Raw genomic sequence first — 13843 nt, 5'->3', positions numbered from 1 at the left:
TACTCTGATGTTCAAGCTTGCAATCCTTAAAAAGCAGAAAATTTCATTTGCAAAGGAGAAAAAAAAATTGATTTTTAAAAGCTGTCCAAGCAAAAGTGTTTAGGTTGACAGATCATTTGATAAAATATCGATAAAGTATCCTAATTCTAATCTGATGTTTCAAGAATGCTGAATTTTGGGCAAAATAAGCAACAAGTATTGCATGGTGCTCCTGTATAAATGCATTTATAAAAAATTGCATTTATAAAAACTTCAATCAAAACCATTTGTTAGGTGGTAAGAGATTGTGACAAACTATGACAGCTGGTATTTGTTAATGACTGGAGCTTTCTATTTAGGAACTAAAACACCACCATTTATAAGGACTACTTCACAAAAATCATTAAAAATTTTTTTTTTGAAAATTCAAAAATCCCTTACTGAAATGTGTTGGTGAGTTTTATGTACAAGCTTTGAAAAAATAGACAACCTTGAGTAGAAAGTCAACCAATAAAGCATTTTGCCTGAGATTTAAGTCCAATTTTCAACTTTGCTGGTGAAACTTTCTGCATTTTAGTCAGCCATTATTGGCTTAAACATGGAATAAAAATTTCTTTAAAGATCATCTTTTAAAGTATTGAAAGTGGTACCATAAATCTTAAAATTGAAGGTCTCAGGATTCATTTTAAAAACTCCTAAATGTTAAGAAAACTTATTTTCATTCCTAAATATCAATTTTTTAAAAGTTGAATATTTTGAAAAATTCAAAAGATAAATCTTCAGAATGAACCTAGCACCCCACTGTTATTGTAATTATAATGTATAATTATACTATATTATTGTAATCAAACTCACATCACTCTATAACACTTATTCTAAATTTGCAATTTTTTGCAATTACAACTAAGGGAATAAGAGTAAATTTTTAAATCAGAAACCAGGAACTAAATCAAAACATTTAACTTCTGTATGTTAAAAAATATTTGGTTTTTTGATTATGATGTAATATTTTTAAAAATTTACGTAATTTTTTTATTTTTACTATTGGATTTCCGTTTGTGTGTTCGAGAATGTAAGTGCTTTTGCCAAACATCATCACCAATAATAACACGATTATCACAAACTTCACAAATGTGCTTCATTAACACATTTGTCTGAGGTATAATTCTTGCAAGAGGTTTAAAGCAAACATCTTCATTATTCAAAATAGACGTGAATATGCTCAAAGCTTTAAGTAAAACATTATCATTCCAGCTGTCTAAATCTGTTGCATCCAGTTCAAATATATTTGGAGAACTATCAGCTGGTCTGGTTAGAAATCTGTTTTTAATCCAAGTTTTCTGCTTTTTTGAGTATCTTATTGTAGCACGCTTTAAAGCTTCTAAACTATTTGACAGCAGTTGAGATTTAATATTTGCATCATTGCCTCGATAAGTCAGTAAACTTTGAAACTCTTTAAATCCAATTGCTTGGAATAAACTTTCTTCGTACATTGGTCTTTGAAATGATTCATTGTCACATAGCTCAAATGATGAGTTAAATATTTCATAAAATGTTTTTATTTCATTAAGTAGTCCTTTATCTACCATCTGTTCTATTCTCTCAGAGATACGTCTATCTAATACCTTTTGCTCACAAGTCAGCCAAAAAACAATACTGTTAGGGAACCGCATAGGACCACCTGAAAACAGAAAATCAAAAACAACATTAAAATAAGAGAATATGTGAAACTTTTTATTGTAAAAATGCCTACTTTGTTAATAACAAATAAGTCTATATATAAAAAAAAAACATACCATCAAAATCAAAAGTTCTAAAATATTGATAGTATTATTTATATTTCAATTGACAACCTTTTTGTTAATATTTTTTTGAAATATCAATGAATAAAAGCACAAAACTATTGCATATTTCTTTGTAATATGTGTATATTAACTTTAAGAAGCAAATAATTTTTTTCTATGAAGTCTGGTGTATATAACTTTTAATGCTATTTCAGGTAAAATTCAATAAATATGAGAGGTAATAAATTATTTATACTCAATTGGGTAGATCCATCTGCATTTTTCTGCCTTTTTAAAAGCTCTGAATGTGTTATCCCAGATTGTTCAAAAACTTGTAAACTACGCAAAATCTTGCGTTTATTATTTGGATGTAACTGCTTTGCTCTTTCTGGATCAACAATGCTTAATTTACTAAACAATTCTTCATTAGTGTACTCAAAGTACTTCTGTTTGAACTCTATAAAAAAAAAAAAAAAACTTGTAAAAATTTACATCTTAAAATACACACATTTAAACTTAACAAATTATGTTTTAATACATTTTTGGACACTAAACTTTCATGCTAATCTTTTCATTCTATTAAAAAGTGCTAAAGAATTTTATATTAATAAAATGCGTGTAAATCAAAAGAAATTTTATCAGAGGAATCAGAAATCTACTTTGAGTTCATTATAAGGAGATCTGTAAGCAAGTGAACTATAACCATTTGAGAAATTTTTATTTAAATAGGAACTCAAAATAATTATTTGCCTAAGACTACTTCAGCACTTCTTGAAAAAAAAAATCCCCCCCCATAACCTGCACTTTTTTATGGATAACTTATTATTATATTACTTATTATTTATAATGTATTATTGTTTATTATCTTCTTGAAAATGTAACAGACATATTTGAGCCAGTTATACTCTTTTAAAGGCCATAACCCCATATCATTTCTACTGAGGTTTAAGGAAATTAAATAAAATCTTTTTGGGCTTTTTGTCTGTGTTATTAGGCTCCTTGATAAAAACACATTTTGAACAAGATAATGTTTAAATATTTATCTTATTTTGGGACACCTTAAGGTACATAACATATCTTTTGGTTAAACCAATCACAAAAACTTACTTAATAGTGCTTCATCTGTTAGTCCTTTATCTTTTTCTTCAACTCCTAAAAAAAAAAAAAAAAAAAAAAAGTTAAAATTAGTAAAACTTAAGACTTATATATAAAGAAACTTAAGTCTTACATATAAAGTTTGTTATTTGATTGAGTTATTATGTAAGGAATGGGGGAAGTTGAAGGTTTAGGTTATTTCAATTTTCTCTTTTATTTCACACAAAAATTTTTTAAAGAAACCCATTCTTTTCAAAGTTACTTTTTGAATCAAAGTTTCAAAAGTTTGATATTTTGCCTTAAAAAATAAATTTTGTTTTGAAAAATAAATTTTACTTTTCAGTTAAAATGTCAAAAACTCTAACATTTTGACTAAAAAAGCAAAAAATGAAAAATAAAACTGCTAAATAAAACAAGCCCCAAAATATTAATGAACACTGTAGGGCAAACTAAACAGTATTTTAACAACAACACATGACAAACAAAAAAGCTTCATCCTGCTAAAAAAAAAATCACACATTCTTATTAGTATAATATAGTATTATTTTTAATAACTTTTCTATTTCTTCATTTTATTTGTACACATATATATACACTTGATAAGTTTGCACTGTAGAAAAAAACACAAAAATGTTGACTTTGTAGAAAAGTACAGGAAGAGGAGTAGTTAGGAGGAAGCCAGGAAGAGAGAAAATTGAAAGAAAAAAAAACACAAATAATTGCCTTCATTATCTGCATGATCCAGTGAAAAGTTCCATAACAATGACTCTACATAATAGTTTGTTCCTCCCACTATGATGGGGATTTTCTCACGCTGAACTATGCTGTCAAGATATTTCAATGCTTTTTTTCGAAACTGGACAACATTGAATTCTGCTGGAGGTGAAACAATATCTATCATATGATGTGGAATTTCTTTTCTTTCATTTAAAGTTACTTTATTGGTAATAACATCAAGGCCTTTGTATACCTGATATTGAAATAGAACAGTAGTGAAAAAATGTTTGCGGTTCAAAAGTTATAAACACTTGTAGCATTTCAAAAAATATTCTTTATGTGGAGCAAGCATTTGTACTCAATTTTATAAGCACTCTTACAATCTAGAGGGCTTTTTTCACTTAACTACTATTTAAAATAAGTAAAAATAAAATAAATATAAAGTAAACTTAAGGATTCCACTTTTTTGAGGATCAAATTTATTTTGCTGCTTAAAAATTGAAAGTCCGGACTTGAATCCTATAGAAAATTCTCGAAGTCTGGACTTGAATCCTATAGAAAATTTGTGGTATATTTTGGACAGAAAAATTGGTGACCGAGCATTTAAATGCAAATACGACTTGAAAGAAGCTTTAATGAGCGCATGGGATAATATAACAAGAGACTCAAAATTTGGTCAACTCAATACCAAATCGTCTAGCTGGGACCATCAAGGCCAAAGGAGCCCCCACTCGATACTAATTTTCATGAAGTTTGATTAGTACGACATTATTTTTGAACTGTATGATTACTTTTTTGCAGTCAATTTTATGCATCATTAGATCAATTGTGTAAAATTCAACAGGTATGAAAAGCAATTAATTCACCAATACACAAATAAATTCTTAAAATAATACTTGATAAAATACCTAAAAAAAATTTTTTTAATTTTAACGGAAAACTCATTCTTTGATGCAATTTTTAAAACTGTTTTTTTTTTAAGTGTACAATTGTTTTTTTTGCATACTGTATATGTATGTATGTATGTATGTATGTATGTATGTATGTATGTATGTATGTATGTATGTATGTATGTATGTATGTATGTATGTATGTATGTATGTATGTATGTATGTATGTATGCATGTATATATATATATATCAGTGAAAAGCAACAAAAAAGAACAAGAACTTGGAGAATGATGCTGTTGGTGAATGTTTTTAAAGTACTTGAAATAAAGTATAATTTACAATTGGGTATAAATTGATACTTTAAGTTACTTACAAGAGGTTGAAAATATGGCTCAACTTTTACACCAAGTTGACTAATATACAAATTAAAGATTCTTTAAGTTTAACTTTTTAAGACAAAGCTAAATGACTTATAAATGATTGAATTACTTACATAAAGATTTTAAATAAAATTATTCTTTTTCTAGTAAACACAAAAGAATCATTTTAATTTATTTACTTTATTCAAATGAACTTTGAATAAAGTTGCAATTTAGCTTCAAAAACATATTTCATAACAGAATAACATTTTTCTCAACAAATGTCTGATTACAATAAAAATTTGTAGATTACCCAGCAGCAGCAAGGTAAAAGATTATTCATGGTTTAGTTTCACAGTTAGGGAATTTATTTTCAATGTAAAAGACCTAAAATTGTTTTGCACACAATGGTCAACATCCATCACTAGCACTAATGTGATGTTACAGATACTGATAACATCACAAAAGTGATGATATGCAAGTATTGCTGGGAATAGTGCTAAAACTGCAACAATTTTATAATAGATCACTCTGCCATAGAAGTAGTGATTAATTAAATATTCCAATAAGATTTTGATAAAAATTAGTAAAAATTGTTTGGTAAACCTGGTATGATGAAAATAAATAACTTATTAGAACAGTTGCTCAAGTGTCTTCTGACAAGGATGAGCATTATTATGCAACTTAGTCCATTTAATTATTGTTGATGCAACCTTTTTATAATCTAGAAAATGGATTGATAGAATTTTTGAAAGATGTAAAACTTAATAATTCTTTAACAAATAAAAACTCTTGCTATTGAATTTTATATAGGGAAAACTAAGAATAATTTCAATTGTAAAAGACAAAACCGTTTAGTTTAAATGGCATTTAATTGATATATCTATGGTTAAATTTTAATGCTGAAATCTTAAGCCTTATTGCTTGCCTTTTATTACTATTATTCTAAATAACAGAAATTTAAAAAAATATATTAATTGTTCTTCTGTTAAAACTTTTCCAGAAAGAATACAAAAATTTGCTTATGATGAGGAAGTTGATTACATACTTTAAGACAGCATAAATAGATTAGAAAGCTGTCATTGACAATATACGCTTTGCCAGGTCACTATGGATGCATAGCAAATAGTTTTGAACAACTTATAAATGATGGCCAAGTAAACCAACTGCTGTATCTATCAAGCACTTGAGTAACTAGTTACTCAAGCGCTTGATAGATACAGCAGCTTTGTTGGGTTTTCAGTTCAATTTATATGAACTTACAGAAGAAATTTAATCAAAGTAAATCACCATATTCCATTTATCAAACAAAATAAGATGAAATATTTAGAATTTCATTTAGATGATCAACAGAGATATTTTAATGCTACAATTGTTTATAACTTAGGGTGTCAGCCAGGTAAACAGCTTTCATAAATCAGATAGTATTAAACTGCTTTATGTGGAACTGGGAAGCAATTAGGTCAGGAAGTTTAGTCGTATGATTGAGAACAGGAGAATGTGAATGACCTTTTTCAAACTATTTTGGAAAAGGCAATCCAATTGCTGAGCAATACTTTTAAATTTACAACTTGATAAATGGTGAGAAAGCGCAGAAAAGCATCGCACACTGCCTCATTTTTTATGTTCTTACTTTCTGAAACACAATTACTTTATTCGCCATATGCATATTGTAGCTAGCTTGTACAATTGGAACTGATATATGCTGTTAGAATTTATGAATAACAATCATTTTATTTAACAATGAACTCCTAAACAATTCAGAAAAGTGTACATTCTTTACAAAAGAATGCGAAAAATTTATCATGTAAACTTACAAACCTGCATTGAGTCAGCACTTATAATTTCTCCATTAAATTTCTTTGCCAATTCGATTCCCAATTTAGATTTCCCGGTGGCTGTACTTCCAAGAACAACGATAATTAAATCTTTGTAAAAACTGTGTAATGCTGCCATCCTTTTTATGGTACCTCTTTAATGTGTCAATATTTTTTTCATGTTTTAACAAGCTAATAAAAGATACATAATTTGTTTTGCCACAAAAATTTTTTTTTTCCTCTTTCTCTATTGAGAGTTTATATTTCATGAAAATAGTATTGGTAAACTAAAAGTTTAATGTATAAAACTTGAGTGCATAAAAAATTGCATGACATTTTTTCATTTGAAAGCAAATTGCAGTTTTATATTGAACAAGTATCTATTTAAATAGATAAAGGAAGGTGTATCTATATATGAACCAGTTATTTTGACTTGTTCGTGTATAATAAACTTAAGGTAAAAAGCAAACTTAAAGAATTAGTGTAAGAGTTACACATCGTTGTGGTAAACTTATTTTCCAAACAAAAACGTGTTTACGGCTTGACGTAAGCTGAATAGTTTGTTATGGTGTAAAAAAGACGAAAAAGAAAATAAGGAGGGGAGGGGGGAAGTTAAAATGGCGAAAAGGTTGATCGGTGAATAATCCTCTAAATGTTAATATTTGTTTTAACAATGAGGTATTTGATGAAAAGCTAAATAATCTTTCAAAGATCAAAGAAAATTATTACTACCTGTAAATCAAATTGAAAAACTAAATGTTGTTTCATTATACAAGTTAGTGATGTAATAATTAATGAGTATTCCATTTTTATAATTCACGAATATTCGAAAGGTCCGTCGAGAGAATATAGGATGCCTGGGCCAACTTATTCTGTCGAGCTTCTAGATACCAGTGGTTGCTGCAACGGAGGAGGGAGGGGATGATATCTTTCTGGTTGTCTTTTAGTTTCTTTTTTTTTTTTAGCTTTTGTCTGACTAAGAAAAAGTTTCTTAAACTTTTCGTTGCGACATGATAAATTTCTTTGACAAACAAAGCCAAACAATTAATTTGTGCAACAACAAAAGTGTCATTACAAAAAAATAGTTGTAATCAATAAAATTCTTTCGAAAGAAACACGAAAAAAAGTTTATATTTATTACCCTTATTGTTGGGCTTTCACCCAGCGCAATCCCAGGGTAAAATTCCAGCTAGCCTTCCCTCCCCCTTTCATCTTCTCTTCCAAAAATTTAAAAATTTCTCTTCTAAAAGTTATTTACTTTTTAGGAGAGAGGTGTTCGCCTCTAAATTGGAAAATTTATGATGGGGCATTTGATCATATATTTATTTTTATTTATTGCGAAAACACCCAATTAATTGATGAACAAAAATTAATTCTATACAGGCATATGTACCGTAAAAACAACCGTAACTCCAAATGACACAATGTTGGTTTAAATGTACAAGGATGTGGTTAGAAATTCAAGATACCAAAACATTGTTATATTATACTCTCTACAGTTTTTTGCAATAAAGTGCAAATTTTAACCAAAAATAATGTAGTTCTTAAATTTGTTTTGTAGAAGCCTAGAAGTCGTTTTAGAGATTAAGTTTGTAAAATTTTATTTTTCTATCACCTATGGGTTATGACTTTATGTAGAGAAAAGCATTTTTCCGTCAAGTAAATTTAACCCTTTTACAACATCCTCACCCCAACACCCTCAAAAAGAAAAAAAGAGGTTTATGTGGTAAGTTTTGATGGAATTTACTTAGCATACCATATTGTAAAAAAAAAACAATCATAAAACTACATTTCAAATTAATTCTTTTTAACACGCATTAATATATGTTTAATTGAAAACAATATTTGAATTCAACAACGGCTAGGCGTCTAAAATTGTTGCAGGCTGCTTAAAACAACATCGTTACAATAACAGGCAATTACAACTAAACAAAATTAAATCAAACAATTCTTCTGTTTAATGTGAATGCAACTTTGTCTTGTTATGGACTTTTTCACCAAATCAGTGAGATCGATATTTTTTCAGAAAATCTTTTTCTGAAGCTAACACTATTTAGTATCAGATTTCATAAAAATGAGGAAACTTTTGAAGAACTTTGTTTTCTTTAAATGTCCTTTCATCGCTGGTCACACGCACATTCTGGTGCAGAGGAACACGCTATTAGCGTTTTTACTATAAAATTGCAACCCTTAAGTTTTAAGTTTTCTTCGAATTAGTTTTTCTACTCACATCTATTAAGTTCAAAATTCAGTGTTACAATTTCACAGACAGTAAATGTTTACAGAAAATAAGATTAATTCGTTAATTTTTATCCCACAACGATTATTGTGTACACAGCGGCAATTAAAGCTAATTATTATTTCATTCAACATATATTATGTATTTATATCTAAAATACTTTTCAATGACCATAAAAACTTGGGTTGAGTTGGTTTTTAACCATCTCTTAAATTTACCAGTTAAACAAAATAATTATCAAAAATATTAAAAAAATGTTAAAATTTCCCGGTAAATGTTAAAAAAACATAAACAGTTCATAGATTGGCAGTCACTTTACGGTAGCTTCATAGACCAACAGTTTTTTAAAACGACGTTGAATTTGTCGTTTGAATTGAGGAGCTGTTTTTTGGTTATGAATACTGAATTGCTTCCTCGAATTTGTTTTTCAAGATTTTTCTTCTATCCTCTCTTCAATAAGTCTCAAAACTGCATTCTTTATTATGATTCAAAGAATTGAACTTCATTATTTCAGTTTTTGGGCAAAGAGCTTCTGCTGCTAATTTGACTGATTCAAGGAAAGCAACAAATGTCGGATCATATATATTCTTCATCATCACCGAAAATCAAGTTTTAACCAATACTTTCTTAAATTATTCAAAAAAAAAAAAAAAAATCAAAAAACCTTGATAATTTTTCTTACATTTGTGAATACAGATTGCATGTGAACGTCCACTATTGGAATTGGATTGTTTTCCTTGTCTCAGTTGACTTCATCCTCGTTGCTTGTTTTTTCAAATGTGTTGCGTTGCATATTTTTGGGAAGGCATCTTGCACAGCACTTCTACAACCAATAAGTATATTCTATGGATGTAATAAGTTTGATGCTCTATTGGAACCAGTTTCCCAAACTTAACCATCATGGATGCTCCATCCGTAACTGAACAGAGGATTCTATCTTCAATTTTCAACCCAACATTTGCCACTTTTTCGGTGACAATTGTTGCAGTTTTTTCAGCCGGCAAATATTCAGAAGATGGCATCAAACTCAAGTTATAGTCTTTTTTTTATGAATAATAATGATATTCATGTACCTTCGACTTTTTAAAGAAGTGTACTCATTCAGTTTAATTAAAAAGTGAATTGAAGGTGATATTGACAACTGCAAACGATTTAACTAACCAGAATGCTTGTTTAAGAGTTTTTTGAAAATTAAAACTTTAGGCACTCCAGATTGAATGAATGAGTTTTCCTTTGTTTAGTATGTACCTTCCTTTAACATGTACCGAAGGCAAATCAAATTGATTGATAAATGCCAGAATAAAAAAATCACAAGAAAGTAAGAAAGTTTTTTTTAAAAACATTCAGACGAAACTAAACCAACAGTATTAGTTTTTAAGCAAATCAAACAATTGCTTAATTGCTTGGAAAGAGAAAAATAAATTTTTAATTTATTTTAAAAGACAACTTCTATGGTAATCTCTAAATATTTTAAAGAAAGTTATGAAAATGACAAGCAGCTCTTGGATAAGCTTATTGTTGAAAAACTAGAACTTGTTTTGTTTTGTGTCCAATATTATTGGTGGTCTTCCTTTTAAGAGCTCATTTTTGCACATTAGATGAGCGAGATTCTTCAAAAAGATTATCTACGAGACTATAAATATATTACTAAACAAATATATAAATATATTATAAACAAGTTGTACTTCTTCTTGAAGTACAACTTATTTATAGTCTCATAGATAATCTTTTTGTTTGTGTTTATCCAGAAGCTATTGATTGATCTCAGATGTTGAGCATTCAGCAACATGTTGAGCATTCAGCAACATGTTGAACATTCATTAGCATGTTGAACATTCAGTATCATGGTGGACAACTCACTGTTAACAACTTCAAAAAAAATTTTGAAGAATGTTAACTTCAGCAAATAGCATTCTCACTCATCGAAACATTAACTTGATTAACAAAGTCAGATGCAGAGCTAGATCCAAAAATTCTAACTAATCCAAGATTATACGGGTTCTTTTTCTTTAGCATCATGTAAACTGATGTTAGCATAGCGTTTCATCCGAATACTTGTCCACTCGTCAAGTTTAATACTGAATCTTTTATTAGTCTTCAGCTTTTCACTTAACATTTTACTTAGTTGAGCCTTTTTTCTTTGTAACTTTTGTGAATAAATGCCATGACATGGATTCATTATTTGGTTGATTTTTGGAACATTTGGCTATTGACTCTCGTATAGTATTAGATCTTGTGATTGCTATTATTGAAATTCCATCGAAAACAGCTAGTTTTGTAAAAACTTCTTGTTAGCTGCAACGTGTCATCAAATCAAACATTGTTTTATGTTTCTCACTACTGGCTCACCATTATCACCATCTTCATGGCTTGACTTACTTAGCATAGTTCGAAGAATTGTTTTTATGTGGTTTATTATTGCACCAGTAGCTGTTACCAAATTGCTGTTCGAAATCTTTGTTTTGCATATTTTGCATTCTGCTCTTCCATTAGAAACTTGCTTAAAATGTTCCCATATTTTTGATGGTTTTTTAGAACTCATGTGTAGTAGATGGGTTAAAATATGAGGCTTTTATTTTGAAAGGATAAGTTAAAACTAACTGAGAGATATACCTTTATATTTAGTTGTTGCAAATAAACTTTTAAGGTTTATAGAAAATTATTGTGAGTGACATGACCCATGTATATATTTGTATATATATCGAGGCATAGAACTTAATTTAACATGTTAATTAAATTTCACATGATAATTAATGTTAAAAAATTATGTTACAGGGTTGCCACCGTTATTAAAGAACAAGATTCCCTGATTTTCCCTGATTTTTTTGTTAAAATTTCACGTTTTTCTCCCTGATTTTCCCTGATTTTTTGCTAAAATTTTGCTTATCTCCCCCTGATATTTCCAGCATTTAAACACCCAAACTTAACTTCCAAACCAAACTTCTTCATTAACCCCAGAGCATTTTTATCTCTAAAAAAACCGATACTATAATCCCCCAATCAAATTGTTTGAAAATTAAAATAAATAATCAAAAGTAGAATACCATCAATTTGAACTCTGAAGGGGTATACATACATACATATATATATATATATATATATATATATATATATATATATATATATATATATATATATATATATATATATATATATATATATATATATATATATATATATATATATATAAGGTAAGTATGGGTATAAAGGCCCACCTTTGTCGAATGCGCGGTAAAGAAATGCTGATTTTTTTTTGCTGCCAGTGATAAAACCAGATAACTCTAATATTTTAATGTCGAAAAAAAGTTTCACAATTTATTTTTTCCCTAACTTTGGATTAGTGGGCCTTATTACCCGCCGGGCCTTAATACCCATACTTACCTTTATATATATATATATATATATATATATATATATATATATATATATATATATATATATAAGCAAATATAAACGCAATCTGATTAATTTTCTTTAAAAATGTTAAACATTAACCCTGGTACGCTGAAAAAGGAAAATTTTTATTAGAAAATATTTCAAAACATTAAAGAAAAATTAAAAGTTCCCTGATTTTCCCTGATTTTTTCCAAAATAAACTATTTCCCCCTGATTTTCCCTGATTGTATCTAAATCTCCCTGAATTTCCCTAATTTCCCTGATTTGGTGGCAACCCTGTGTTAGAAATGAGGAGATATATTTTGTTTTTTGTGCTTCGAAATGCGACTTCAGGAAGCATAACGCGTCATATATAAGGAAAAGCGGGTTCTGAGCCATTGATACTTTTCCATACTTAAGGATGCAAACATTGATGCGTGAGTGAACGTGTTTTTGTAGAGAAACTTAAGGATGCAAAGGTTTTTTATGTTTTTCAAGAAGAAGTATAAAAATAATCATGTTATTTGTGTACCCTTCAAGATGCCTAAAGATGCCTTCAAGATGTTTTAAGATGTTAATTCAATTTTCTTGTTTTGTAGTGTCCAATAGCCAAGGTTCTGGGAGTGCCATCATTCAATAGGATCCTTTTGTCATCGTTAGCGCTGAGTGCGACTTTGTTGATTTCTTCGGTGTAGACGTCATGAAGATGGGATCTGAAAACGTTCATGGTTGCAAGCTTTTCTTGTTTACCCTGCAAGCAGTCATAGTAGTCTTGATGAGTGTTACCACAAGGTGTTGATAATGCTTTGAAAGTCAAGACCTTCATTCAATTTTTTTAGAACGTAAAGGCATAAATGACCGCAATAAGAGGTATGACCAAACTGTACTCTTTCGCTGTTGTAATAAACAGGGCTTTTTAAGTAGTCAACCAGTTCGACAAGAGGAGGTTGAGCGTATGAATCAAAGCTGTATTTCTTATCGCCGTCTTTGTACCAGCACACCCAATGAAATCCTCCAGTGCTTGAATCACCAGTGTTTGCAATGCCACATTCTTTTCTTCTTGGTTTTTTCGGTAACTCGTCTCTTACAAGAACGCCTCGAAAGTTTTTTAATTTTAACTGTTTAGCAGCCTTTATCAGTTGAAAGTTGGTTAAGGCTTCGTTGGGTAAAACAATTCCTTCAACGTTAATCATTTTTTAAATTTGTTAAAAAGTTTAAATTAGAGAATGGAGCCTAAAATGGGTATGCTATTGAAGGGTGAATTAGGACCGAGAAGTAAACCAGAACCAGAAATAAGAGTGGTTGCAAGCGTACCGAGCAAGGGGAGTAGAGCACCGATGAATCCTCCTGTTATTTCATGTCCTTTTCCAGTTTTAACAAAGAGTCCTTTTCCAGTTTTAACAAAGAGTCCATCGCCTTGAGTATTTCCAATCCAAGGTTTTAAGAATAAGCCAGAGCCAAATTTGGTTATTTTTATACCTTTTCCATCTTTGCTCAAGTAAAATGTTTTAGGCTTATTAGCTGTATGATTAACGCCTCGTCCAGCGATAGAATCAACCATAGCTGAGCCGGCAGATGAAGCAAGTC

At 29.3% G+C, this 13843-nt stretch overlaps 1 protein-coding gene across 2 annotated transcripts; it reads right to left on the bottom strand.

The window, feature by feature from the left end:
* Window positions 1–732: 732 nt before the first annotated feature.
* LOC145189476 (tRNA dimethylallyltransferase-like) lies at window positions 733–7204 on the bottom strand. Of its 2 annotated transcripts, XM_090086559.1 has the most exons (5): window positions 6647–7204; window positions 3582–3828; window positions 2871–2915; window positions 2020–2220; window positions 733–1660 (listed from the first exon to the last, which is right to left on the bottom strand). In XM_090086559.1, exons 1-5 carry the CDS (start codon window positions 6779–6781, stop codon window positions 999–1001), a joined length of 1290 nt encoding a protein of 429 aa, XP_089942685.1. In that variant the 5' UTR covers window positions 6782–7204; the 3' UTR covers window positions 733–998. The 2 variants fall into 2 exon arrangements, with proteins under 2 accessions (XP_089942685.1, XP_089942686.1); XM_090086560.1 differs by lacking the exon at window positions 3582–3828 and having other exon boundaries at window positions 6647–7172.
* Between the last annotated feature and the right edge of the window lie 6639 nt (window positions 7205–13843).

Source organism: Hydra viridissima, unplaced genomic scaffold (assembly GCF_058129835.1).
Source record: "Hydra viridissima isolate aposymbiotic clone 2 unplaced genomic scaffold, HvirCarnegie_v1 scaffold_5, whole genome shotgun sequence".
Classification (NCBI taxonomy): domain Eukaryota; kingdom Metazoa; phylum Cnidaria; class Hydrozoa; order Anthoathecata; family Hydridae; genus Hydra; species Hydra viridissima.
This window is presented reverse-complemented; position numbering and strand designations above follow the sequence as displayed.